The sequence below is a fragment of the Tamandua tetradactyla genome, chromosome X (genome assembly GCF_023851605.1).
Source record: "Tamandua tetradactyla isolate mTamTet1 chromosome X, mTamTet1.pri, whole genome shotgun sequence".
Classification (NCBI taxonomy): Eukaryota; Metazoa; Chordata; class Mammalia; order Pilosa; family Myrmecophagidae; genus Tamandua; species Tamandua tetradactyla.
The window spans coordinates 89,687,448-89,714,597 of record NC_135353.1 but is presented as its reverse complement, the minus strand read 5'-3'; the positions used below and the strand labels follow the sequence as shown (position 1 = coordinate 89,714,597).

Below are 27,150 nucleotides of genomic sequence, written 5' to 3'. Positions count from 1 at the left end.
TACAGAAATTAAATTAATATTAAAATCCCCATTAACTAAACATTCTTTTAAAAATACTGACAAAAATATCTCATTGTCAAGGACTGAAAAAATAGTGCTCATTTCTCATCACTGAAACCCACTGAATCAAACAGGATGATTGGCCATCTGTCTGACTAAATGTTGAAGCACTACTGCATTTTTAGATATGCCATTTAAAATAAGTTAAAGAGTTTAATAAAACTCTTAATAAAAGATGTAGGTGCTTACCCAACCTTCAGAAATCTGTTTTCACTGCTCACAACCAATTTCAACACTTACATGTAATGGTTACTATACTTTTGATTTCAGTAAAGGAATTCATTCCTGCTAATTATGTTGCAATTCTTACCTCCTCTGCATCAGTACTGTTTAGTTCTTCTGCTTTAATTTTATTATAAGTATCCAGTATATCAGTACAGCTCTGATCCCTAAGAAACAAGATAAGTCAAAATACATTTCAATAATTAAAAGAAAAAAATCAGATTTTAGCTCTAATGGAAGATAAAACTACTCCTTACCCAATGAAGCGAAGCAAGACATCAGTTACAATTTTGGCTGCCTTAACTATAGGACTATCCGGCTCATTGAAAGTCCTGGCATTATGTTCAATGTAGCGTACCTCCCACATTAATGCTGATATTCTCCTATGAAATAAAAACACCATCTGTTAGTCTTGGCTGATATGTTTTAAGTATATTCTAGGAAGAGGCAACATTGAAGAAGTAGGCACTTATGATAAGCTGAAGTATTCCTATATGAATATGTGACTGAAGTACACTAAAGAGAGATGATATAGTCACAATATTTGAAGTACAGGCAAGAATTTAGAACCACTGAACTGTACATTAAAACCTAGAATAAAACTGAGTCAGAACATTATAGGTAAATTGTGATTTGACAAAAATCAAAAAAATAAAAGAGGTGAAAAGAGAAACTAACAAACAAAAAAAATGGAAGCAAATTGTTTTTTTGATAAGAGAATGTTAGTTTTCAGGGAAAAAAGTCCATAGTAACAAGGAAAAAAATGCTTATTGTAGAAAAAGACAGATTTTTTTTATCTAATTACTTTTATTCTGAATGAAATAATATATAATGTTACACAAATACAACAAATTCTCAATTTTAAGAGGTTTAATAACTGGTATTCATGGAATAATTGTGGTTATGACACAGTGGACCCTGAGAGAGAGGCTAATAGCTGCCCCCCACAACCTACCTGTAATCACTGTCCCCAAACAAAACCAAAACAAAGCAAAAATTAACTTTACTCTTTTCCTATATGCATTTTGCAGTTAAATCTAATTAACTGCTGCCTAATTTGCCAGCAGAGAATTTAAGCATGCTCTAAATCTCTGTAGCATCCCTAGGCACGATGAATCCACAAATCGCTTATTGTCCTTAATAATCCAAAGTTAACTGTAGTCTTGAGACTTCCGGGTCAAGATGGCAGCTTAACAATGTGCGCATTTTAGTTCGTCCTCCAGAACAACTACTAAAAAACCAGAAACAGTACAGAACAGCTCCTGGGGCCACGTCAATGACCAGACACACAGCATGGACCAGCTGGACTGGCTGTGAGCACCCCCCAGAACCGTGAGTTCCCAAAGCTCTGGGGGCCAGTGCCCCTCCCCCACAAGCTGCGTCCCAGAGGGGAAAGGAAAGGACTTTACCAGCAGCAGGGACTGGGCACAATTAAACGCCAATTGTGGAACTAATTAACAAATTATGACTACTAAAAATAGGCCCCCAGCTTAGGTGAACCTGATCAAAGCAGAGGTTGCTCATTTTTGCCCTGGCGCCAAGGGGGCAGGACTGACAGAAAAAGGGGGGAAAAAAAGAAGGAAACATAGGTTTTTGTGGCTGTGTATTTACAAAGGCTTGACTTCCTCTGGATACAGCGGCAGGACTTTTCAGGCTGCAACTGCCCCAGGCATAGGCAGAAGTGAGCTCTTTGGGGGGCTTATCTGGAGCCTGTGCCTTCCCCAGGGGAGGGGTGAAGCCCCACCCAGGTAGAATCCCTCCATCAAGGAATTCAGACCCCAGGGCTTGGTAATTTGAAGCCATTAAAACCAGCCTACAACCTCTCCTCTGTCTCCACCACGCCCCCAGCAGGGAGAGTCTGCCAAAGTTAAAGGTACCACATCATCTTATGCTGGTGGGACCTGCAGTCAGACAAATCTCACACACAGGGCAGGATAAGAAAAACAGAGTCCAGAGACTTCACAGGAAAGTCTTTCAACCTGCTGGGTCTCACCCTCAGGGAAAACCGACACAGGTGACTCTTTCCTCCTGATAGGAGGCCAGTTTGGTCTGGGAAAATCTGGCTGGGGTCTATAATATCTAAGTAGACCCTCCTAAGTGTGTGGGGGTAAAAAGGCACCACACAAGCAGAGCAAGAAACAAGAAAACAAGAACTGAAAAATTCTCCTCTGTTAAACAAAACTTAAGCTAAAGGAACAGATAAAGCTGAACGGAATGTCAAAGAACAGATAGACAACAAATTCATCCAGCAAGAAAACCCTAGATAAAAGAAGTGAAAGCAATCTCCAAAATAAACTAATTAAGGTAATTAAATGCCTAGATGCCAGCAAAAAATAACAAATCACACCAGGAAAATTGAAAATATGGCCTAGTCAAAGGACCAAACCAACAATTCAAATGACATACAGGAGCTGAAACAATTCAGAATGTACGAACAGACATGGAAAACCTCATCAAAAACCAAAATCAATGAACTGAGGGAAGATATAAAGAAGGCAAGGAAAGAACAAAAAGCAGAAACTGAAAGTCTGAAAAAAACAAATCACAGAACTTATGGGAATGAAAGACACAGTAGAAGAGATGAAAAAAACAATGGAAACCTACAATGGTAGATTTCAAGAGACAGAACATAGGATTTCTGAACTGGAGGATGGAACATCTGAAATCCGACAAGAAACAGAAACTATAGGGAAAAAATGGAAAAATATGAGCAGGGACTCAGGGAATTGAAAGACAATATGAAGCGCATGAATATACGTGTTGTGGGTGTCCTGGAAGGAGAAGAGAAGGGAAAAGGAGGAGAAAAACTAATGGAGGAAATTATTACTGAAAATTTCCCAACTCTTATGAAAGACTTAAAATTACAGATCCAAGAAGTGCAGCATACCCCAAACAGAATAGATCCAAATAGACATACTCCAAGACATTTAATAATCAGAATGTCAGAGGTCAAAGAGAAAGAGAGGCTCTTGAAAGCAGCAAGAGAAAAGCAATCCATCACATACAAGGGAAGCTCAATAAGACTATGCGCAGATCTCTCAGCAGAAACCATGGAGGCGAGAAGACAGTGGGATAATATATTTAAATTAGTAAAAGAGAAAAACTGCCAACCAAGAATTCTATATCCAGCAAAATTGTCCTTCAAAAATGAGGGAGAAATTAAAACATTTTCAGACAAAAAATCACTGAGAGAATTTGTGACCAAGAGACCAGCTCTGCAAGAAATACTAAAGGGAACACTAGAGACAGATATGAAGACAGAAGAGAGAGGTGTGGAGAAGAGTGTAGAAAGGAAGACTATGAGTAAAGGTAAAAAGAAGGAAAATTAGATAGGACATATAAAATCCAGAAGGCAAAATAGTAGAAGAAAGTACTACTCATGCAGTAATAACATTGAATGTTAATGGATTAAACTCTCCAATCAAAAGACATAGTCTGGCAGAATGGATTAAAAACAGGACCCATCTATATGCTGTCTCTACTCAAAGGACACGAGGCCAAGGACACAAATGGACATTTACACACCAATGTTTATAGCAGCATTATTAACAATTACCAAGAGATGGAAACAGCCAAAATGTCCATCAACCGACAGTTGACCTAACAAACTGTGACATTTACATAAGATGGAATATTATGCAGCTGTAAGACAGAATAAAGTTATGAAGTATGTAACAACATGAATGGACCTTAAGGACATTATACTGAGTGTGATTAGCCAGAAACAAAAGGACAAATACTGTATGGTCTCACTGATATGAACTGACATTAGTGAATAAACTTGGAATATTTCCTTGGTAACAGAGACCATCAGGAGATAGAAATAGGGTAAGATATTGGGTAATTGGAGCTGAAGGGATACAGATTGTGCAACAGGACTGAAAATAAAAACTCAGAAATGGACAGCACAATATTACCTAACTGTAATACAATTATGTTAAAACACTGAATGAAGCTGCATATGAGAATGATAGAGGGAGGAGGGCTGGGGCATAAATGAAATCACAAAGAAAGATAGACGATAAAGATTCAGATGGTGTAATCTAGGAATGCCTAGAGTGTATAATGACAGTGACTAAATGGACAAATTTTAAAAATGTTTTTGCATGAGGAAGAACAAAAGAATGTCATTACTGCAGTGTGCTGAAAATAGATGGTACTTAATATTTTAAAATTTCAACTAATGTGTGAGACTAAAGCAAAAAAATGTTTATTTGGTACAAATCTACACTTTGACTAGTGCATCTCCTAATATAACTTATGTAGATAGTTGATTGAACACCTTAAGTACATGGAACTTTGTATAGGACATGAGATTTTGTTGGTTTGTCCAGATGATGCCCTGATGAATCCCAGAGTGATTTGATCAGTGAGTGGAAAAGTATTTGCAAAGTCCCCTTCGGGGAATGGTGAGAATGGGGGAAAACTCAACTTCCCCAAGTTTAATTCTTGATATTCTCACAAGCAGTGTGGACAACCAAAGCTATAGGCTGAGTCCCCAGTCTTGGGGTTTCTTCATATGAAACTTAACCCCACAGGGAATATGTCAAGCCTACTTAAAATTAAGCCTAAGAGTCACCCCCAAGAGAACCTCTTTTGTTGCTCAGATGTGGCCTCTCCAGCCAACACAGCAAGCAGTCTCACCACCCTCCCCCTGTCTACGTGGGACATGACTACCAGGGGTGTGGATCTTCCTGGCAGCATGGGACAGAAATCCCAAAATGAGCTGAGACCCAGCATCAAGGGATTGAGAAAACCTTCTCGACCAAAAGGGGGAAGAGTGAAATGAGACAAAGTGTCAATGGCTGAGAGATTCCAGAGTCGAGAGGTTATTCTGGAGGTTATTCTTATGTATTAAGTAGATATCACCTTGTTATCCAAGATGAAATGGAGAGGCTGGAGGGAACTGCCTGAAAATGTAGAGCTGTGTTCCAGTAGCCATGTTTCTTGATGATGATTTATAATGATATAGTTTTCACAATGTGACTGTGTGATTGTGAAAACCTTGTGTCTGATGCTCCTTTTATCTACCTTGTCAACAGATGAGAGGAACATATGGAATAAAAATAAATAATAGGGGGAACAAATGTTAAAATAGATTTAGTTTGAAATGCTAGTGATCAATGAAAGGGATCAGTAAGGGGTATGGCCTGTAAAATTGTTTTTTTCCGTTTGTCATATTTTTCTGTTGTCTTTTTATTTCTTTTTCTGAATTGATTCTAATGTTCTGGGAAATGATCATGATGATGATGAATATGCAACTATGTGATGATATTGTGAACTGCTGAGTGTATGTGTTTCTTGTAATTTTTTTAATTAATAAAAAATTTAAAAAAAAATAAACTGTAGTCTTGTTTTAAATATGATTTATGCTACCCATAGTTTCTTTCCTGTCTTTCCCTACCCACTTATTATTCTGGAAGACTAAGAATCTATTGAGTAAAGGGAAATTAGTGTTTCAAATTTTTTGAAGAAATTTTGAAATGGTCTTTTGAATGATTATCTTACACTATGAAAACAGATTTCAATGTATCATTCCGCAAAAAGGAAAGCCAAAGACATAAAGCTGTAAATTTTATATTAAATGATAAAACCAAACAGACCTGTAAAAGCGGTTTTCAAGTCTCCGCCTGATAGTATTGAGGTCAGTTGGATAAGCAACTACAGTACAATACAAGGGGTAGGCACTAAGATCCACCGGAACAGCAAAAGGGTTGGCAAAATCTATAAAATTACCAAAATCAAAAAAAGCAGTTATAAAGGGCATTAATATTTATGTTAACAAACACAAGTTCAAATATAAGAAAGTTGGGGGAGCAATATATTACATATCTAAAATGATAATTCAATTGTCTGAATATTACACCAATACTCTCTTAATGCTATTCTTTTTGGGAGGACATAATATATATATATAATACATGATACTCTGGTTCAAACAGATAAAATGACAAATCCAAAAGAGCACTGTATTTACATTCAGATTTATATGTCTTTCCTGGATAAAAGCCAAACTTCTGAAGTGATATGCTATAGGAAATATAATTATTCATGGAAGTAAAATGGATTACTCACCCCACTCTCTTTACCAAGGAACCCATTCAAAGTCAGGCTCTGGGAATAGTTAGAGCCAAAATGACTTCAGAAAAAGACATCTGTATGCCTGCCTTTACTATCAGCCCCAAGAGTGCTGAAAAGTTTATCAGTCATTACTTTGGCCAAGCATATAAAAATGTTAATATTAAAACTAGAATCGCTGTGCCTCAAATTAAAAATGTGGTGTTCTGAAGCAACAAAATAGGAGTAGCCCTTTATAATTTAAAAGAGAAAGAAGTATGTAAATAAGAAGTAGAACTATAATTATTAGCACATTATCCAAGCAGAAACTACAAACTCAAACCATAGAACAGGCTTTTCTTGATGCTGGCATGGAAAAAAAAAACTTGCAACATGGATAACAATTTAAAAAAGTGAGAAGTACAGTGAGAAAATGCATTTTATTTTCTAGAACTTAAAATTCTGCTGGTTTTCCTAGCTCCCTTCCATCCTCCTAATATTCTTACACATTCACCATACCCAGGGAAAGAAGATGGTTGATGCCCTGAATAACCCGTTCACATTCTTCATCTCTAGAATGAGCCCCCCACTCTCCTTCCTGGGGTTTGTATAGCAAAGCAGTCAGCTCCTCCTGGGAGACAGGAACACCAGCACCAACTTCATCTGGAAAGGCAGCTAGGTGTGAGATAAAAATCATAAATAATTTGTTTTCAATATCATGCTATTGTCATTTTACTATTACAAGAATTATATAGTGAATTACACACTTAAATATGGTTCAAATGGCAAATTTTATGGTATATGTGTATCACAATAAAATTTTTTTAAAACAATTATAATTTATTTAAAAAAACATATTGGGCGGGCAACAGTGGCTCAATGGCAGAGTTCTCGCCTGCCGTGCTAGAGACCGGGTTCGATTCCTGGTGCCTGCCCATGTGAAACAAAAACCATATTTACTTCCTTCTGGAATTGGCTCCATGTCCCAGGGGCTCATCTTTTCTCTCTCATTGTTGTCCCAACTATTAAAAAAATAACAAGATGTAAATCATATTCATGTGACACCTGCTTTTATATACCAGCATAATTTGCATATCTTTTAGGGGGTGAAATTTGGAAAAGGGAAATTCTGTTTTCTTTAAAGCACAATGTTGTTTACATAAAGATTAACAATGATTCACTAACAAAGAAAACATGGTACAATATGAAACTTAGAGGGCAGTAAGCCTACTATCAGTTTTACTTGTTACTTTTTTCTCCCTATCATTAAGCATATATATATTCAATATTAGGCCAGGAAAAAAATTAGAAGATACCTTGGACAATATCTTTTAGTTATGAAAGTCAATTTAACATATTATTTCTTTCTGAGAAATAATCTACTTTATCTTATATAGCTTAACTACTAAAGAACATCCAGAATTTTAATTTTTCCCTTTTGATCTGCAATATGGAGACTAAAGTCAATCTTCACAGAATATATATTTCATTCTTTATGCTTGAGAAGATAAACTTCATTCATGAGGACTCCTAGAACTCTGGGATCTCATGAAGAATTATAGTAAATATTGTAGACAAGTAGTATCTACCAGCATAATGCAATCACTTCTACCTTGTAATCATACCATTAAAGAACAGATACTAACATTCATTGCTATATTTCAGCTGTAACAATTACTTTAAACACTGAATTAATTTTGGTATTCTCATGAAAAAAAATATGGTTTCAATTCTTGTCTAAAGTAGAAATATCTAAGTAAAAATAAGGACAGAGGGGAGGTAGTAATAAGCCTTCAGTTCTGACTTTACTTTTAACATGCATATTGGACCAAAAGGGATATCATCAAATTTCTTCCTTATATGTACATCAGAAGACTAGATAAGTCAGAAGAAAAGGTATTCCTCATAAGATTTACAGAAATCCCATATACTACTACAGTACTATATCAAATATAACAGACCAAAACCACACTTACTGAACACTGTAACACTGGAAAGAACTATCAGGATACTCTGGTTGAAAAGGCTGTTGACTCTCCACAGTCCCAAACCACCAGGCATCATCAATAATACTGCGGAATCTATCACCTATAATGTTGGAAGAAATTCTTAAAAGGATGCTCTTGAGAATATAAGCTTTATCCTCACTCTAGGTTACTACAACTGGTTGAATACAGAAGTAGCATCGTATATAGTATTATCAGAGGTTTCCATCTGAGTTTTCCAGATAAGTGAATTTTATATTTTACCATCTTCTAAGTGTTTTGATATTCAAATGGTGGAAATCTTTCTGAAATAAATCACATATTTCCACATCTTAAATAAATGCTACTAAACATAAGTTAGCTTTTATCAATTACTTGAATCATCATTAGGTATACTCCTTATTTTACTCTATGTGTCTTAATACAGTTGTTTTTTTCTGTGTCTTTTCTGCTTTTAGCTTTATGGCTTTAAAAATATCTTCATACAAGTTTTCTGCTTCTAAATGGCTAAAGATTACAAAATCAAACAATCATGGACAAAAATGTTTCTTACACATTGTGCTGGTTTGAAAATGTTATGTACCCCAGAAAAGCCATGTTCTCATTCAATATCGCTTAGGGTAGAACCCTTTTGTTAGACTGTCTCCATAGACATATAATCCAGTCAATTGTGGGTATGACCTTTTGGAGCTGTGACTCCATCCATTTAAGGTGTGTCTTGATTAGTTTACTGGAGTCCTTTAAAAGGGGAGATATTTTGGATAGAGTTCAGAACCAACAGAAGCTAGACAGGAACCAGAGCTGACATAGATGCATAGAGTTGAAGATGCTTGGAGTGCTGACAGAGAGCCAACAGTAGACCCAGATGTTTGGAGATGCAGAAAGTAAATGCCCCTGAGGAAGTTCTCTGAAACCAGAAGCAAAAGATCGCAGCAGACGCCAGCCATGTGCCTTCCCAGCTGACAGAGGTATTCTGGCCTTTCTTGAATCAAGGTATCTTTCTCTGGATGCCTTAGTATGGACATCTTTTATAGTCTTAGAACTGTAAACTTTCAACTTAATAAGTTTAAAAGCCATTCCATTTCTGGTATATTGCATTCTGGCAACTTTAGCAAACCTTACATTAAGTGTGGTATAATTGTTACAATTGACAAAAATATTATAATTGCACTATTAACTATAGTCCACGATTTACATTAGGGTTCACTGTGTTGTACAGTCCTATGCTGTTGTTTTATTAATTTTTACTTTATTAACAAACATGCAACATACATTCTCCTTTTGCCCGCATAAAATATATAATTCACTGCTGTTAATTACACTCACGGTGTTGTACTACTATCCATTACCCAAACTATTCCACTACGCTAAAGAAGATTAGCCCAAAGCAAATGCAAAGTTCAGGGTCCTCTAAGTCTTATCTGAGCCTGTACGGAGCCCTGAAGCCTGTTTCTTTTCCTGAGCTTTTGCTTGCTGGTGATCTTACGAATTCCCATTTACAGGAGTTTGAATGTCCCCTTTTCTCCCTTTGAAATAGACTTTCATCCCATCCTTGGTTCTCTATTGTGTGACTTAATGCAGGTAGTCTTTTCATCTGTGTGCTGTTTTGAAGCTGTTACGTATCCCATAAAGGGCCCTGTTATCTTAATCCATCCCTGTGCGGGTAGACCTATTGTTGGGTGGGACCTTTTGATTAGGTTGCTTCCACGGAGATGTGACCGAACCCATTGAAGGAAGATCTTAATACCCTTGTTGGAATCCTTTATGAGAGGATAAAAGATAGACGAAACTCAGAGAGCTCAGAGAAACTAAGAGAGAAATGCCCAGAGACATTTGGAGAGAGAGGGCCAATTTGAAACCAGAACCCAGGAGAGAAATACCAGTAGATGTCACTATGAGCCTCTTCATGTGATGGAGGAAACACAGGTGGCAGCAGACTTTCCTCAGAGAAGGTATTTGGACATTTTCATGGCCTTAGAACTGCAATTTTGTAAACTAATAAATCCCTATTGAAAAAGCCAACCAATTTCTAGTATATTGCATTCCAGCAACTTTAGTAAACTAGAATACTCTGCAAGCTACTTTGCCTTCAGGACTTCCACAGGATGGTTGGTATTTACATATAGCCATCCTAGTATGCACATAGGGGTTGGTACTCTGCTCCCTGTGGAATAGGGCTAGGGACCCACAATGGGAACATGGTCTGTCTCCACACTCAGTTGTGGAAGGGGTGGGAAAAAGTCCAGCAAGGGCACCAGGAGCTTCTCCCATGGCTTTTAAAGCTGCATTTTCCTGAATGAGAATTCACCCAGTTATTCCAGGCCTTTAAATTTTTCTGTAGATTTTAGAAAAGGTACTGTCTTTGTGATTTCTCTGCCACGTTTGCCTGAGGGGGCTTGGAACAATGGCAGCCCTCAGAGCCAGCCCCCATCAATCTAAAGTAGCTGATCAAAAGCAATCAGAGATCAGACCCTCACATCCCTGAGTTGGTGGTCTAGGTCTTTATATCCTACCGTGGCACCAGCAAGTTGTACCAGTATCCTGGGCTACAGTCCTTATTTGTGCTTGCCACTTGGCTGGGTGATAGGGGATTGTAGCCACTGCAGTGAAGATGAAATTCACCAACATTTACAATTTAATAGCCTCTTCCTTCAGTCCCTCCTTGGATGCTGTACAGCGTTCAACTAGATTCCAGAGTTTCAAAATAGCTGATTCAGAGAGTTCTGCTAGGTCAATAATTTTTCAGTGGAGGGATTCCTGGAGATTCCTAGCCTGCTATCTACCCACCCAATGTTCTAACCAGGTACCATTTTAAGTGGTTTCTATATATTAACTCGTTTACTTCTCACTTCAACCTTGCAGGTGTGTACTGATGTAATCTTCATCTTAAAGTTGAGTTAAATGAGGCAGAGAGAAGTTAAAAACTTGCCCAAGATCAAACACCTAGTGTTAGAGCCAGGATTCCAATTCAGACTGTCAGACCTTACACTCTCAAAATTATGTAGCTTCTATGAGTATAAATATATTTTAAAAATTCATATATTTATAAGTGAATGTGCAAAGACAGTATATAACAATAAAGTCCTTATATTTCATCCGGCAAATTTCTTTAATCTTTTTTCCTAACATCATTTTTTATTGATTTTTCTATTTGAAGGAAGGGAAGGAAGAAGCAAATCATAATCAGCTTATTTAACAGTCCAAGTGTAGAGTACTCTATTTTAGGGCAGCTGACTTTTGAGAATTTACTATTTATTCAGATTAGTATTATAATAGAATTAGGTATTTGTAGAAGGCCTAGAGGTCATATGCCTTGCACACTGTGCATAAAATAACAGAACAATAAATCAAAAGGAAAATTCAATTTAATTTTTCTAATTTGGCTAACATCTTTTTCCATCTACGTGTTACACTAGTTTCCTTCTGTTAAATATGAGTATAAAAGTTACTTACTCAACTTCAAATTTAAGTTATTGGGCAGGCCACAGTGGCTCAGCAGGCAGAGTTCTCGCCTGCCATGCCAGAGACCGGGTTCAATTCCCGGTGCCTGCCCATGCAAAAAAAAAAAAAAAAAATTTACGTTATTAAGTGACAATTTTCTACTTACCAATCTGCCAGTTCCTTTCTTTGGCTTCATTATAAAACTGATGCAGCACAAGGAAATCAATGACATCTGGCATGTCATGGTACCTGTACAGAAAACAAAGCATATATGAATCTACAAAAAGATCCGAGTATATGTTACTTACTAAATATTTAATGAAATACTTTTATTGTGGAGCCATCAAGTAATTTTGAAAAGCTCTAGTCACAATAAAAGTCTTTACTTAAATTAAATCCCATCTGCTATTATATGTTTTGGAGTGCCCTGCTTACTGTTTTATCATTTTGATAAAATTAAAGCTTAATAAATGGTATTCTTTTATAAAGGACTTTTTGAAAAGAGTATAAATTGGGTTATGAATTGATGTTCTTTCAACTCCCTAAACCTCATCTAAATTTCAAGAAATGTGCCTTGACTTATTAACAGAAATAAAAGCAACTATCATGTTTCAAGCGTACTACTAGTCATTTTATAAAGGTTTCTCTTTTATTCCTCACAACTATTCTGAATAAGATATAAATATCCATTTTACAGATGAAGAAATAGATTCAGAGAGGTTAATTAACTTGTTCATGGTGATATAGATATTAAGTGGAGAAACCAAGAATTAAACTCTGCTCTTTATAACTCTAAAGCCTATAGTGTTTCCTCTCCCATCAAGCCGTATACTCTGCAGAACTGCAGAATACAGAATAAGTATTAAAATATACACACAAATACACACTCAATGAGAGGCAGCTACTCACTTAATAGAAAAAGATTCCCCAGTCATTTTGCCTGAAATGGGGTCCAGAAATGCAAGCTTCAAGCAGCACAGTGTCGGTGGTCCGACCTCATATTTGATTCCTACAATCTTAACAAATTCCTGTTCCTATACATGAGAATAACCATTAATTATTAGTTTCAATATAAATATGCCTATTACTCAAATAATATTTATTAATAATTGAATAACTTAATAGTTATTGACTGCCCACCAAGTGATAGGCACTAAACCAAGCATTAAAGGTAATAAAACATGGGTCGTCACTCTTACTTGGAGGTTGTAGTTTAAAAACCAAGGATAAGCAGCAGAATCTCCTGGGGAACCTTTTGAAAATTCATGTCCCTAAATCCTAGTCTTATAGAATCTAATTTGGTAGGTCTGGAATATAGTCCAGTCACATATATTTGGGAAAAAAAAAAAGGGATTATGATGCTCCCCTTTGCTAAGAATCACTCCTCTAGCAGAAATAAAGTATGCAAGTATGCAGAGGTATGTGTACATGTATGAGCTTGGTGAGGGTTTCTACTTTTGAAAAACAATGAATCACAGAAAAAATGTTAATAGGGAAAACTATGTGTGTGTTTGGGGGGGATGGTGGTTGTGGGAACTTTGTACATCCTGCATGATTTTTCTGTAAACTTCCAACTGTGCTAATAAAAAATTAAAAAACAAAAGAAATTAGGTCAAATGATCAAGACAATAGAGGGCATATAAATTTAAGGAAAAATATAAAATATGACCCACAATTCTGAATTGTTGAAAAAACTGTAAATCATCTTGGACTACACAATCAACAGTAACATATGCATGGAATTGAGAAAAAAATCTTATAAGCAAGTAACTTAATTCCAAAGCTACTTTAATGGCATAATTTATGAATCTGGCAAACCTACCCTGAGGTCCATTTTATTCCATGGTTGTTTCTGTAAATTAACAGTGTATATTTTTGATTTCCTTACAGCCCGCACATAAGCTTCATGTCCTTGCCTAAAATAGATAAGCTAAAATAAAATATATAAGGTATTGAATTGCAATATCTTATGTGACAATTCTATACATCTTAATATACTTTCCAACAAATATTATCTTTTGTTTGTAACAAAAATATATAATTATCATTTTGATAAAAATGTTATAATAATAGTAGAGGTGGATTTTATCTCCTAGTGATGTTCATACAGTAGTCCTGCCCATGTAGTCATGTATAAATATTGCACATACTGTCCCTTTTCTCCTGCAGCTTTATAAATCTGAAGAAACAGAGACTAATGACAAATGTACACTCAAAAAAATGTAAAAATGTTTTTACATTTTTAAAAGTATTTTAAAATACTCTATTGCAAATATAATTTATATTCTAAATATCAACATTTTATTTTCAATTTATAAAATTTATATATATATTTCTACTCACAGGCTACTAAATGAAGTAATTTCAAGATTTAAATTTTAAAATTCCTGTTATAAGAATTCAGGGAAAAAAAAGAATTCAGGGCAATATTGGCATGATATGTAAGGAAAATAAATTCAAGTATTTGGTAAGACCCTTCAGCTTTTAATACAGCATTTACAACCATATTCTCAATTCATTAAAAAAAGTTTATTTTCCCCATTAAATTTAAAGTGTTGGTAGAGATAAATAAATAGAAGAAAGTAATATAAAAATTGCCATACTACACATTATAAAAGTACACCATTATAAACTACCAATTGCCATCATCTAAATCAGAATTTCTAAAAGCTAAAGATAAAAGTAGAAAATGAGATACATTTAAATCTTAGAGAATAAAAATTATTTGGGGGTTAGAAAAAACAATACTGACTATGTTATTCATAAATCTTTTGTCATATTTCATTCCTATATTTAAATATTGATTGAACATCCTTGTGTATGGCATAGGTTGCTGTGATGAGGAATAAAAATAAAATCCTCTCCTAAAGAGATTAACGGATACATAGATATGTAATTACAATGCAAGACAGAATGTAATATGTATCATAATAGAGAAATAATTTAGGTGGGAAAGAGGATGGAGGACCAGGCACATGGAAGATAAGGAAGCTAACATCCAGAAAAAGTTGACATTTGAATTAGACCTGGAAGAATGAGTATTTTGAGTGAGAGGCAAAGATCTACGGGTAGGGTATTCCAGGCAAAATAATGAGGGCTTAATAGTAAGATGAAGTAGACAGTTATTTAGTCTCTTCAACAAATGGTGCTGGGAGAACAGGATATCCATATGCAAGAGAATGAAGGGGGAACGCTATTTAACAGCATATACAACAATAAGTTTAAAATGGATAAAAGACCTAAATAAAAGAACTAGGACAAAAAAAACTCCTAGAAGAAAACTTATGGAACTATCTCCTGGATCTTGTGTTAGGCAATAGTTTCTTAGACTTTATGTTCAAATCACAATCAACAAAAGAAAAAATAGACAACATCATCAACATTTAAGAAACCTTTTGTGCAACAAAGGACTTTATCATGAAAGTGAAAATGCAACCCACTCCATGAGAGAAAATATTTGGAAGGTACATATCTGATAAGGATTTTATATTCAGAATATACAAAGAAATCTCACAACTTAAAAAAGACAAACAACCCAATTAAAATGGGCAAAATACCTGAACAAACATTCTGCCAAAGAGGATATACAAATGGCCAAAAAGCACATGAAAAGAGTCTTAACATCATTAGCTGTTAGGAAATGCAAATCAAAACCACAATGAGATGTAATTTCACAAAACTAGGATGGCTATTACTAAACAATAGAAAATTACAAGTTTGGAGAGGATGTAGAGAAATAGGAGCATCCATTCTTGTTGGTGGAAATGTAAAATGGTGAAGCTGCCATGGAAGACAGTTTGACAGTTCCTCAGAAAGCTAAGAGAAGAATTATCATATGACCTGTCAATCCCATTTCTAGGTATTTAAATTGAATTGAATTGAAATTGATTTGAAAGCAGGGACTCCAACAGATATTTGCACATCAATGTTCACAGTAAAGTTATTCACAATTGCCAAAAGATGGAAACAACCCAGGTGTCTATCAACCAATGATAGCATAAGGAAAATGTAGTCCATACACACAATGGAACATTATTCAGCAATAAAAAGCAATAAAGTTCTGATACATTCAACAACATGGATGAAACCTAAGGACAACATGGTGAGTGAAATATGCCAGACAGAAAAGAACAAATATTATATGATCTCACTGATATGAAACAATTAGAATAAACAAACTCACAGAGTCAGAATCTAGAATATATGTTACCAGGGGCTGGGCTGGGGTTAGGTAATGGAGAGAAAATGTTTAAATTATACAGAGTTTCTTTCTGGGATAATTATAAAGTTTTGGTAATAGTTGATGGTGATGGTATCACAAAATTATGAAAGTAATTAACAGCAGTGGTTTATGTATGTGAAAATGGTTAAAAGGGAAAATTTTATGTTGTATAAATGTTACTAAAATAAAAGTTAAGAAAAAAACATGGACTGTACAACACAGTGAAACCTATTTGGAAAAGATGGACTATAGCTAAAAGTACAATTATAAAAGCATTCATCAATGAATTATAACAAATATGCACACTAATGCAGGGTGTTAACAATAGGAGGTTATATGCGAACCCCAGTATTTTACATACTTTAGGCATGATTTTTTGTAAACCTATAACTTCTCTAAGAAAAAAGTAGGAAAAAAATAAAAGATTAGTAAATATGTTAGAGACTATACAAGCCAACAACCTGAGGTCAAATATTCCAAAATGTTACCACAATTTTCATAAGAAAATTAAAATTAAAAATTTTTAACAGGCACAATTTTAACTAATTTTTGACTGAACAATCATGAAAATGGCTGTTTATGTTTAATCATAAGCTAACAGGAAAGCTGTGTTTGCAAAATGACATTCCCCTATGCACTGAAAGTGTGTAGAGCATGGGATTTTTAAAACAATATTAGGATTTGAATTAGTTCTCAAAATGGCATTCAATTCTAGTAAATGGCAGTTAGCCTAAAAATAAAGATAATTATTTTTATGACTTATCACAATGTTCACTGAACAACTACTATATTGAAGACACTTTACTAGGCTCTACAAAGGATAAAAAGACTAATAAGACTCAGTCACTGTCCACAAGAAAGATACAACTGAACAGAGCAGCTAAAAGTATATATAACTATAATAAAATTAATAATATAAATGCCCTAAGACTAATTAAAGTGTTCTTGGGGTTTCAAGATAAAAGGGTTACAACGGGTAGCAATTACCTCATCTCCCATCTGTGGGACAAATGGGGAACGTCTAGGGATGGTATCCAAGATCCACTGGGGGGCCAACCATTCTTCACTGGGTTCACCTGCCATAGAAACCAGTCCTCCTCTCTAAAACATAGTTTGCAAACATATAAACCATGACTGTATGATCAATAGCATGAAAAATTACAGGTGGAAAATGTTAGAAACATAATTGCAATAAAACCTAAAATATACAAATTTTAAACATTTTCCTTTAACAAAATGCACAGCTTTTGTACCAGTAAAATAACTAAGTGACTTATTCAATATGTTGCTCAGTTTAGGCTGGCAGATGATAATTTGATACCATATGTTATCTAAAAACCATAAATTTTACTCTTTGATACCAAGACTACAAGATGAATTCAAATAACACAATAACTTTGGCTAATAATACAATGGTAATGAAGAAGACAATCCTGTCTACTATAACCAAAGGCTACCGACTATTTAGATGAGAAATTTTTAAATTAACATAAAGAGATGTGTGGATTAAGTCTTTATTTCATGTAAATGAAATAACAGTGGGTAAAATAAACAGTGATTAAGATGAAAGAAAAGCAAGAAGAACCCTACACAATTTAATTATCATACTCCTCATTTTCAAGTAAAAACTGTATAGGAATTTATGACCAGTGACACAAACAAGAACAACATTTTTATACTAAAGTGGCCTATTACTTTAGAACTCTACTACTTTTTAACAAACATTTATCATGTTTTAATAGTAATTAAAATCATAATGAAAAAGACATTCTAGACTGTAATTTTGGTAACAGAAAGGTTTCAAAAAATTCTTATATTTTATAGTCATTTAAAAGACTTTTACTTAAGTTTCCCAAATGGAATGTTACTTTTAGGAGAAAGTTGAGTGCTACAGTTAAATATTCAAGTATAAAAGGAAACAAAAACTGTAAAATTATCGACCTTCTTCCTAGTCTGTTTAGGTTTCTTTTGCCTTTCTTCTAGTGACTTCAAATTCTCCTCCTCAGAGCTGCTGCATATTTTCCGAGCTGCCTGTCTAGTTTGTCTCTTTGGAGGCTGTAAATTTATTCCAGCATCTGCTGTCCAATCAGAATATTCACTTGATGAATCACTGTAAGCAAATCAAAATTATATGAATACCTAAGTTTAGAAAAGAACAATTTGCCTCATAACTGAAAGATGATCATTTTGTAATTAAGCAGCAATACAAATGACATGGTTTGATTTTGTTCAAACTAAGAGAAAAAATAATATAGATTTTTGATAGTTAACTAAGTGATTTTAATGAAATGCTTCTTGGATAAAGTATAATGCTTAGTTTTCTATAACAGGATCTAAAATTCCTATTCACACCACAACAGCTTCTTTAAAGAGGACCCTTATTTTGGAAATGGTTCTATATAGTTTTTAAAAGTTGAAATAAATATACACAGCCTGCCAAGACATAGAATTGTGGATTTTAAAAAGGACCTCATTTTATAGATAAGGATCTATAGCCCATAGTGATAGACCCAAAAATATATTAGAAGAACCAGGATGAAACCACAGGTCTCCTGGCTTCCGGCCCAGTATTCTTTCTCTTACACCATAATATTTTAACTTTGGCTTCACCAAAATCCAACAATGACATAATTGTGTTGATGAATAATTGTGACCAAAAACAAAACATTTAAACTACCTGGAGGAACTTTCACTTTGCCATTCAATGACAGGATCTTCTATAGAAGCATCACTTGTGCCAACAGTTTCATCTTCCTGCAATAAGAGCAAAAAATTGAGATATATGGCTATTATTAATTAGCATATTATTAATTAGTGGATGCTACCTGCTTAACATTTCCTCTATTATGTCCCAAAACATTATAGTTAAAATATACATAAATCACCTTTATACATATATCTGTAACTCACTACTAAGCCTACCAGGTTTTTAAAAATTCTGCCATATATTAGTTTATTGATATGTGATATTTAATATTCCAAATACTAAAGAGACTCCTTAAGCCCTCTTAAAATGCCAAGAGCGTTGCATTAAAATTAGCTATATGCCGCCACGAAATTAATATAATTACTCTGTGAAAAAAATAACTTTTTTATTATATAACATTTCAAACATATACAAAATTAGAGAGAATAGAAAATGAATCTCTTGTAAACAATATTCAACTTATACCATTAACTAATGGCCTATTTTTTGTTAATTTATACCTTCACCCACTACCTCATACCCTAAGGATTATTTTGAAGAAAGTTCAAGACAAAAAGTCATTCTACCCCAAAATATTTACTAAGTAAAGATCAAGATTCTTTTCTTAAATCACAACCACAATATAATACCAGTATCACATTACAAAAAGACCATCAATTGCTGAATATGTGATAATTCTTCTTCTTTTTTTTTTTTTTGCATGGGTAGGCATTGGGAATCTAACCCAGGTCTCTGGCATGGCAGGCGAGAATTCTGCCACTGAGCCACTGTCACACTGCCGTGTGATAATTCTTTTAAGATCAGGATTTTCCTGTTGGGAGACATGTTTTATATAAGAAGAAGCTTAAGAATTATAAAATGTCAGTCAGGAGAAGAATGAGTGTGGCATACATTGTTAATGCATGATTAAACCCTCATTATGCAATTAAAAACTAAAGTTGTTAAGAAAACAAAAGGAAAGGACTGGAGAAGAGAGGAACAAAAAGAAAAGAACTGCTATTCTCTTTATTCCATTAATATGAAATGGGTAGATCTGAGAACAATTGATATACAATAATTTCCATGACTGGTAAAATCAACAATAATAGAAAATATGTATATTACACTGATTATACAGCCAAGTATTTCTGGGACTATTTTTAACATGTTATCACTGTTTATAGTCTGTCAATTTCGATTTCTAGGCAGATTGCTCTTCACTAGCCTTCTCATTTTCCCAAAGCCAAATTTTTGCTGGCATGTTTGATACCCTCCCCAAGTTAATATCTTTGGTACAAATCAGGTAAGACATGTAAAGATGATATGCTAACTTTTATATGATGTGATAACTTTTCTATCAAATGCCTTATTAATGAATAAACCTTTTATAAGAAAATGACTAAAATGATTTTCTATTAAAGAAGTGACACTTAAAAGTGAACCACTGAGGGTGGGCCATGGTGGCTCAGCAGGCAGAGCTCTTGCCTGCCATGCTGGAGACCGGGGTTTGATTCCCGCTGCCTGTCCATGCAAAGAAAAAAAAAAGTGAACCATTGATTGTACAATTTAGATGAAATGGTATGTGAATATATAATATTTGCATTAAATAAAATAATTGCATTAAAAAAAAGTAAACCCAATTTGAAGAAATGAAATGGGAAATTAAAAATTACAGTGAATAAACAGCAGCAAATATCTAACCTCTGAAGAGCTGTCTGAGTCTTCCTGTACACCTGAATTTTGACATGATGCTTGTGAATTATGCTCTATGTTGGAACGTGTTTGATAAGTATGCTGACGCTTGCGCTGTGTCCTTCGTAAAGACCGCACACAGCTAGACTGATAATCATTCTGTAAAGGAGAAGAAAAAGAGATTTAAAACAACGAAAATCAAGAATTCAGTGACTATACAAAAATAAACAAGATATAACTATACTTAGAAATATTCAACCTATTTTCCATTAATATTAATCACTTTCCTATTTTGAGAATTTTGTGATCAAATTAAAGATTGTGCTGAAAGTCTATGCTGCAAAAATTTGCTCAGTTAGAATTTAGAAGTACAATATCATTATTATTATTATTACTGAAAGAAGTCAGATATTTATAGCTATGTGTGTATATATATGTGTATGTATGTACAGATATCTACATCTGTGTGTGTATATATACATATCTTAATATATTCTTTAATTCTCTAAAAAACTTTTAGGAGAACTAGGTATTAGAACTAAACAAGTTTACATTAGAAGTAAACAAGTTTAGGTCTTTTAAATCAATGTCAGGGACTAATTTCTCATCTAATATGTAAATCTTCCTCATTTTCAATATAAATAAAAATGTCTACAGACCCAATTATACTATCCACCACCTCAATCAAATCTGATCTTTAAGAAATCAGTTTAGCAATAAAAAAGGATAAAAATCATAGATCTGTGTCATTCAAAATTTCTACAAAATAATTTTACCAGAGAATATCAAATGAGTTAACAAAACCACAAAAGAAATGTTTTTTCCATCACAAAAGAAATTTTAAAAGCCAGCATCAAGATTATCTAATATTTGGATATATTCTTATATAACTACTTAAAATTATTCATTAACAGTGAAAAATCATTTAAAATTAGGGTCCATTTCCTAGATTTCTTTAACAAAATCAGCCTAGATTCTCCAAGTTAGCTCTTCAAGAGTTATCATTAGATCTGAGAGCAAAAGTGCACATTCTTATGTCCCTAGCTTGGTGAATCTGAGAATCCTAGAAAGGAGCTTACCATGTACCTAATGGAGTACTAAAATCCTGCTCTTTGCTTAGCAGTTTCTACTGGGAATATGAGTCCTACTTCCAAATGTATAGAACTGATTTTGCTCCCATATGAATAGGTAGGCCAGGAATGGACCTGGGGCAGGTGTTGGCCAATTTTTTCTGCAAAGGACCAGAAAGTGAGTATTTTCAGCTCTGTGGATTATATGTTATTTATTGCAACTACTCAACTCAGTTTTTATAGCATGAAAGCAGCCATACACAACATACAAATGAATAAGCGTAGTTTATTGGAATAAGTTCCAATAAAACTTTACTTAAACAGAAAAGGGTAAGAGGCTGGATTTGGCCCATGGACCATAGTTTGACAACCTCTGGCAAGTATTTGTTGAAGCAACATTTTTAAGGTACTACTTGAACAATATGAAAATGGCATTTTAATATAATACCTCATAGCTACTCATAGCTATGATGACCACATAGCTATGATTTTGGAATAGCCTTGACATTGTATAATTTTATTCTTACTAATAATAAACATCTCAATTTTGAGTTCAAGAAGTGTCTCCAGAATGGAGGCATATGCACAATCCTTAACACCCTACCCCACACACAAAACAGTGCCTTAACTACATTACACAACTGCCACCTTCAAAAACCTGGTATTTGTAAGCATTTGCAACAGTGTATTGAAAGTACTATTAAACAAACTTACCCTTTGAGTAGTATAAGATGGCTTTTTTTTCTTTTCAACTGTATAAAGACTAATTTCTATGTCACCTTTTGCAGTTCGACATTCTTCCTGAACACTAATAACAAATCAAAAGTCAACTTAAGTAACAGAAAATCATCATAAAGTAAGCCAATAATCTAAGAGCTAGATAACAAAAATACTTTTAAAGGTTGAGTGAAAAAAATATTTCTAAATTGTTCTACTGTGAGGGGTTAGCATTCGGTTCATAAATTAGCTTTCTTCTTTTTTCTTATTACTGCTGTCTACTTGGCAGAAAGCAGAAGAAAAAAAAAAGGTGACACCAAACTAATTTTGCTACAAGTAAAACACTTGATTAGGGAAATAAGCGATTAAAATGAATTTTATATTTATATCTCTTTTCACTTTTCTAGATCTATTTCCTATTGCTATGGATTTTCTAGAGTTGACTTTACAGCAAATGTTAAAGTTTGCAAATAAGAATAGAATTCTAATTATGGAATTTATCCTAATGAAATCCTTTCATCCATAAGGTCTAATCAAATGTCATTTCTAAACATCTCCTAAGTACCATTGTACATATTTATATCACATATCCATACTGCTCTAAGACTGAGCTGATGTCCTTCTCCTCTGAACCACTGTTAAATCTGGGGTCCATATATGACTCACCTAATTTAGTCACATATGATCTCATATATTTAATAATATTTATATTCTAGAATATAAACTTATGGAAGACAGAGACCATGTTTTGCAGTTTTCAGCATCCCCTAAAGAATTTAGCACAAATTGAAGATAATTGTTAAATATTTCTTAAAGAATGATCTAATGGGAACAATGTAGAAATACTAACGTACAACTTACTTGGATAAAGAAAAACTTCAGTTAACGAGGTTTAAACAGTATACTTTGATTTATTTACTAAAAAATACAGCTTTAAATTTTCTTATGAATGTTACCTTATTGACTTACCTACTAATCCCATTATTTAGTTCATTGACCACCACTCTTCTGCTCCATGCCATGAGATCTCGTTCAGTGGCCATCTGGCTCCGAGGTGCATTATTATGCATTTGTCGGACACCTTCAATTTGACCACTACGTCGGAGTCCAATATTTGGGGACGATATGTCCATATTTGGACTTCTCAGAGCTAACATAAAGAGAGAGAAAGGTACCACTTTCTGAGCAAAGGCACCAAACTTTTCCAGATCAGAGCCCTAAGTAAAATAGAAGATTCAAAGATGGTACTGCTGGACAATATTAATATTCCTTTGTATAACATTTTTTGTATCCTCTTTATATTTTTCTAATGTTATGAATAAAGCAGGCATTCAATAAATGTTTAAAGTTGCCATAGTTCTTTTAATATTTGTCAAAGCACTTCCACATCTGTCATCTACTAAATGATCAAAAATTACAAAAAGTGTATTTAACACGACTTCAGGGATTCACAGTGTTTACTATTTACTAGTACTAAGTCAGTAAGTCAATCAGCAAGCAGCTTTTTAATCTAAATTCTTTCTTCATCTACTCCATTAAAAGGTTTCTGAATAAAGCTTAAATAAATAAAACTTTTCCAAAATAGTTAAGAGAAAAATTATAAATAAAGATTTTAACTATCAAAAGTTCATTTTCAAGATTGGTGAACAATGAAAGATAAGAAGTAACATAATTTTTACTATTCTTTTTAATCCTCCAGAAAGAGCCTTAGTTTATTTTTCTTATATTTGCAAATAAAACAAAAATAGAAACTTAAAAAAAAGAAATGAATATTGCAAACAGAAGTCAAAATGGTCCCTTTAACTAATGGCCTTTCAAATCTATCCACAGAAATCCAGTATTAAAGGCAGATATATATGAATGCTGACTTAATTAATGGATTTCTAAATCAGGGTTCTAAGATTTACATTTTAGGAACAAAGGGCCTGAATATAGGATTATGAGGCCACTTTTCATTTTGTTCCAGGTTCAGGAAAGCTTATTTATTTATGCTAGGTGCTCCAATTGAATGAAGAATGGTTTTAATTTTAATTGTATGGGATACTGAAGAAATTAGGAAATGAGTAAAATATTGTGAATCACCATGAATTGAAACTCCTTATTCATTTCTGCAGACCTCAAATTGACAGATTACTCAAATAAATGATCCCCATATGTATTACGTAAGTGTAGAAAAACAAAAACACCCAATTCCCACAAACAGACTGCACTTTGAAGAACTAATAGCTCTTAATAAACTTAAAATTGGACACTATAATTTATATAAAATTCAGCTGCATAGGTACATTTCATATAAAGTAAAGGAATAAATACAATAGCTTATAGAGAATTCATTTTAAGATAGAAAAATCGATTATACGGTAATTTCTACTGGTATTACAATCAAACCGTTGAGAAAGTCAATTGATAAGCTGCCTCTGCATTTCTTAAGAAAGCTTTCTGTCTTCTGATGTATTTTTATAAGCTCAAGGGAGGAAGGTGATATGCTGCTTTCTTCTCAACAATGGAGGGTATATTTTTCGTAATCATTTCTAAACTTAAGATAGTTTTTAATTTTGAAAACTTTATAGTTTGGTTTTGTTATTCTTTTTTAAAAACATAAAATATTCCTCACATGTAATGACTTGATACAAGCAAAATGATTATAGTACATACCCTTTACAAATATATAAATACTTACCACCACCATTAACAGAATATGATCTGTTAATTGGAAAATGTGGAACATCTCCTTCATTCATTAGTCTCAGATCTTGTTCTCTTTGTAGCTCTCTGATTATTCCATCAAGAATACTCTCATCTTGGTCATTCGTCTGCTGCCCAATTACCTGTTCTACCACTTCACCATCACCTTAACAAGACGAGAAATAAAAACCAATTAAATTAAGTACACTACATATACCCAAAGTACAGTAAAAACAAACTTGTCCACTAATTTCTAGACTAATAATAAAGAACAGGAATAAGTTAAAATAAATTATATATCAAACAATACATTTTTTAAAGAACTTTAAAAATGTTTGATGTGTCAGCTTGAGTGTTTGATTTAATACTTACGTCTCCAAATTAGTCATTACTGAGGGCCTTCTCATTTTAAAGAATAATTACTGAAGTTAAAATTAATTTTCTCCATGGTAAATTCTAAGCTAAAAGTCAGAAATAGAGATTCAAGTGAAGTTTACTTAAGCTCACCCACAGATACCTAAAATGGTTCGCATCTTTCTTGCATGAGAATTTCCTTTTTGAAAGAAGTCAAAATAATGGTCTTTCACATACTGTGTTTTGGTAAGACCTCAGTATTTTTATGAGTAGAAAAATTAATTTTTATGATATATGAAATTTAATGATCACTTATAAATACAAAGTTTATTGACTTCTATAATCTTTTTCTTTCTTAAATACATCTTAGACCTATTTTTCATCTTGTGCTCTAGTCAGACTAATGGTATCTGATAGTGACCAAGAGATCAGATATTATCCAAAATGAAGTATGCTTAAAATACACCTTTTTACTCAGATGTTTTTCAATTCATCTCTTATTTAATATTCACTTTTCCTCTGGTTTAATAAATATAACACCATCAGAGAAATTATTAGCACATATTTAATACCATTTCATTTCTCTACAGACCCTTGCTAGAGAGAACATATTAAATGAATATGCAGCATTTCACCCTATAAAGATCTGGTAAAGAAATAAAATTTTATCTGCAAATAAGTAATTCACCACATCATACCTGAAAGAAAATCTGCATATAACAAATTAAGACATGAAAGTATTTTAGGGGGTTCAGGAGTGAGGATGGGGGCCAATCAGAAGAATCCAAGTTGTTTTAATATAGAATAGCTTATTCAGTTTCTTACTCTATCCTACCATCATGCAGCACACTCGTCTTTGCTTCCTCAATATCCTCACTGCCCCCTTCCCAACACACAATAATTCTTTGCATTTCAAACATGAAGATAGGCAAATAAACTACTTTTCAGTTTGGGGTTTTTGAAGTTCCTTCTTCTAAGGTCCATTAACTATAGACCCTCAAACTAAAATACCATACTAGGAGTAATGGAAGTTGACTGCAAATAAAAGCTTAATACAGTAAAGTTAGTTCATTTAATTATTATTAGACACAAACATTATAGGGAACAACAGAATCATATATTCAGTATTTCTAGGGAGGTAGCTCACCTTATTTTCTGCTTGAGCATATACATGTTTGTACTAACCTGCTTATTTGTGTTCAGGTGAGATAAACAATATAAAAATATTCTGTAAGGTAAAATGTATTATACAACTGAAAATTAATGTAAGTATTAAGCAAATATATATTATAACTTACTCCAGAGTTTAGCAAGGGGGCATACATCATAAAGAGAACAGCAACAAGTATAACATTTTATAAAATGTTTTAAATTTAATTTTGGAGATAACATACCATTAGCCACATATCCCAACTGTGGTATAAGTTGTTCATCCTTACAATTTTCCCGTCCTGGTACTAGCCGTTGGAATTTTGTGGGATGAGGATTTCCATCAACATCCACCAAGAACGGAGGAGGCATGAGGTGAGGAGCTTGTTGGGTTTGTTCATCCAATACATAGTTGTTGGCGTCACGAATAAGAGGTCGATAATCCGTGTGGAAGAACATTTGATCTGGAATCTTAATGACAATTTTTTTTAGTATTTAAAATACACAGGGAGTTCATAGCACTTAATTTCATTACTAGAGAAAATGTGTTTTTTAAATCAAGTATTCTCTTGTAGTCGTGGCCCCATATTTTCCCCACAGATATTGGAAGATTGGCCCTTACCCCGAGTACAGTGAATAAAATTAGGCATTTTTTTTTAATTTTATTTTTTTTGCATGGGCAGGCACCGGGAATCGAACCAGGGTCTACAGCATGGCAGGCGATAACTCTGACTGCTGAGCCACCATGACCCGCCCGGCATTATTTTTTTAAGTTGCAAAAATCTACATGTTTTTCTTGCTTATTTTATT

At 33.8% G+C, this 27,150-nt stretch overlaps 1 protein-coding gene across 3 annotated transcripts in view; it reads right to left on the bottom strand.

Annotated features, from left to right (window-relative positions):
* Positions 1-27,150, bottom strand: part of BRWD3 (bromodomain and WD repeat domain containing 3) — a 133,777-nt gene that overhangs the window by 34,233 nt on the left and 72,394 nt on the right. For 2 of the 3 annotated variants that reach the window (XM_077146879.1, XM_077146881.1), the window contains 17 exons: positions 26,586-26,811; positions 24,833-25,003; positions 23,122-23,302; positions 22,150-22,243; positions 20,375-20,524; positions 18,665-18,741; positions 17,929-18,097; positions 16,975-17,088; positions 13,588-13,695; positions 12,675-12,799; positions 11,932-12,014; positions 8,316-8,427; positions 7,300-7,361; positions 6,859-7,014; positions 5,886-6,006; positions 540-665; positions 371-449 (listed from right to left, as the gene is read on the bottom strand). In XM_077146879.1, coding sequence (XP_077002994.1) covers positions 371-449; positions 540-665; positions 5,886-6,006; positions 6,859-7,014; positions 7,300-7,361; positions 8,316-8,427; positions 11,932-12,014; positions 12,675-12,799; positions 13,588-13,695; positions 16,975-17,088; positions 17,929-18,097; positions 18,665-18,741; positions 20,375-20,524; positions 22,150-22,243; positions 23,122-23,302; positions 24,833-25,003; positions 26,586-26,811 — 2,154 coding nt within the window. The remainder of the gene's footprint in view (positions 1-370; positions 450-539; positions 666-5,885; positions 6,007-6,858; positions 7,015-7,299; positions 7,362-8,315; positions 8,428-11,931; positions 12,015-12,674; positions 12,800-13,587; positions 13,696-16,974; positions 17,089-17,928; positions 18,098-18,664; positions 18,742-20,374; positions 20,525-22,149; positions 22,244-23,121; positions 23,303-24,832; positions 25,004-26,585; positions 26,812-27,150) is intronic. The other variant, XM_077146880.1, reaches the window with a different exon arrangement.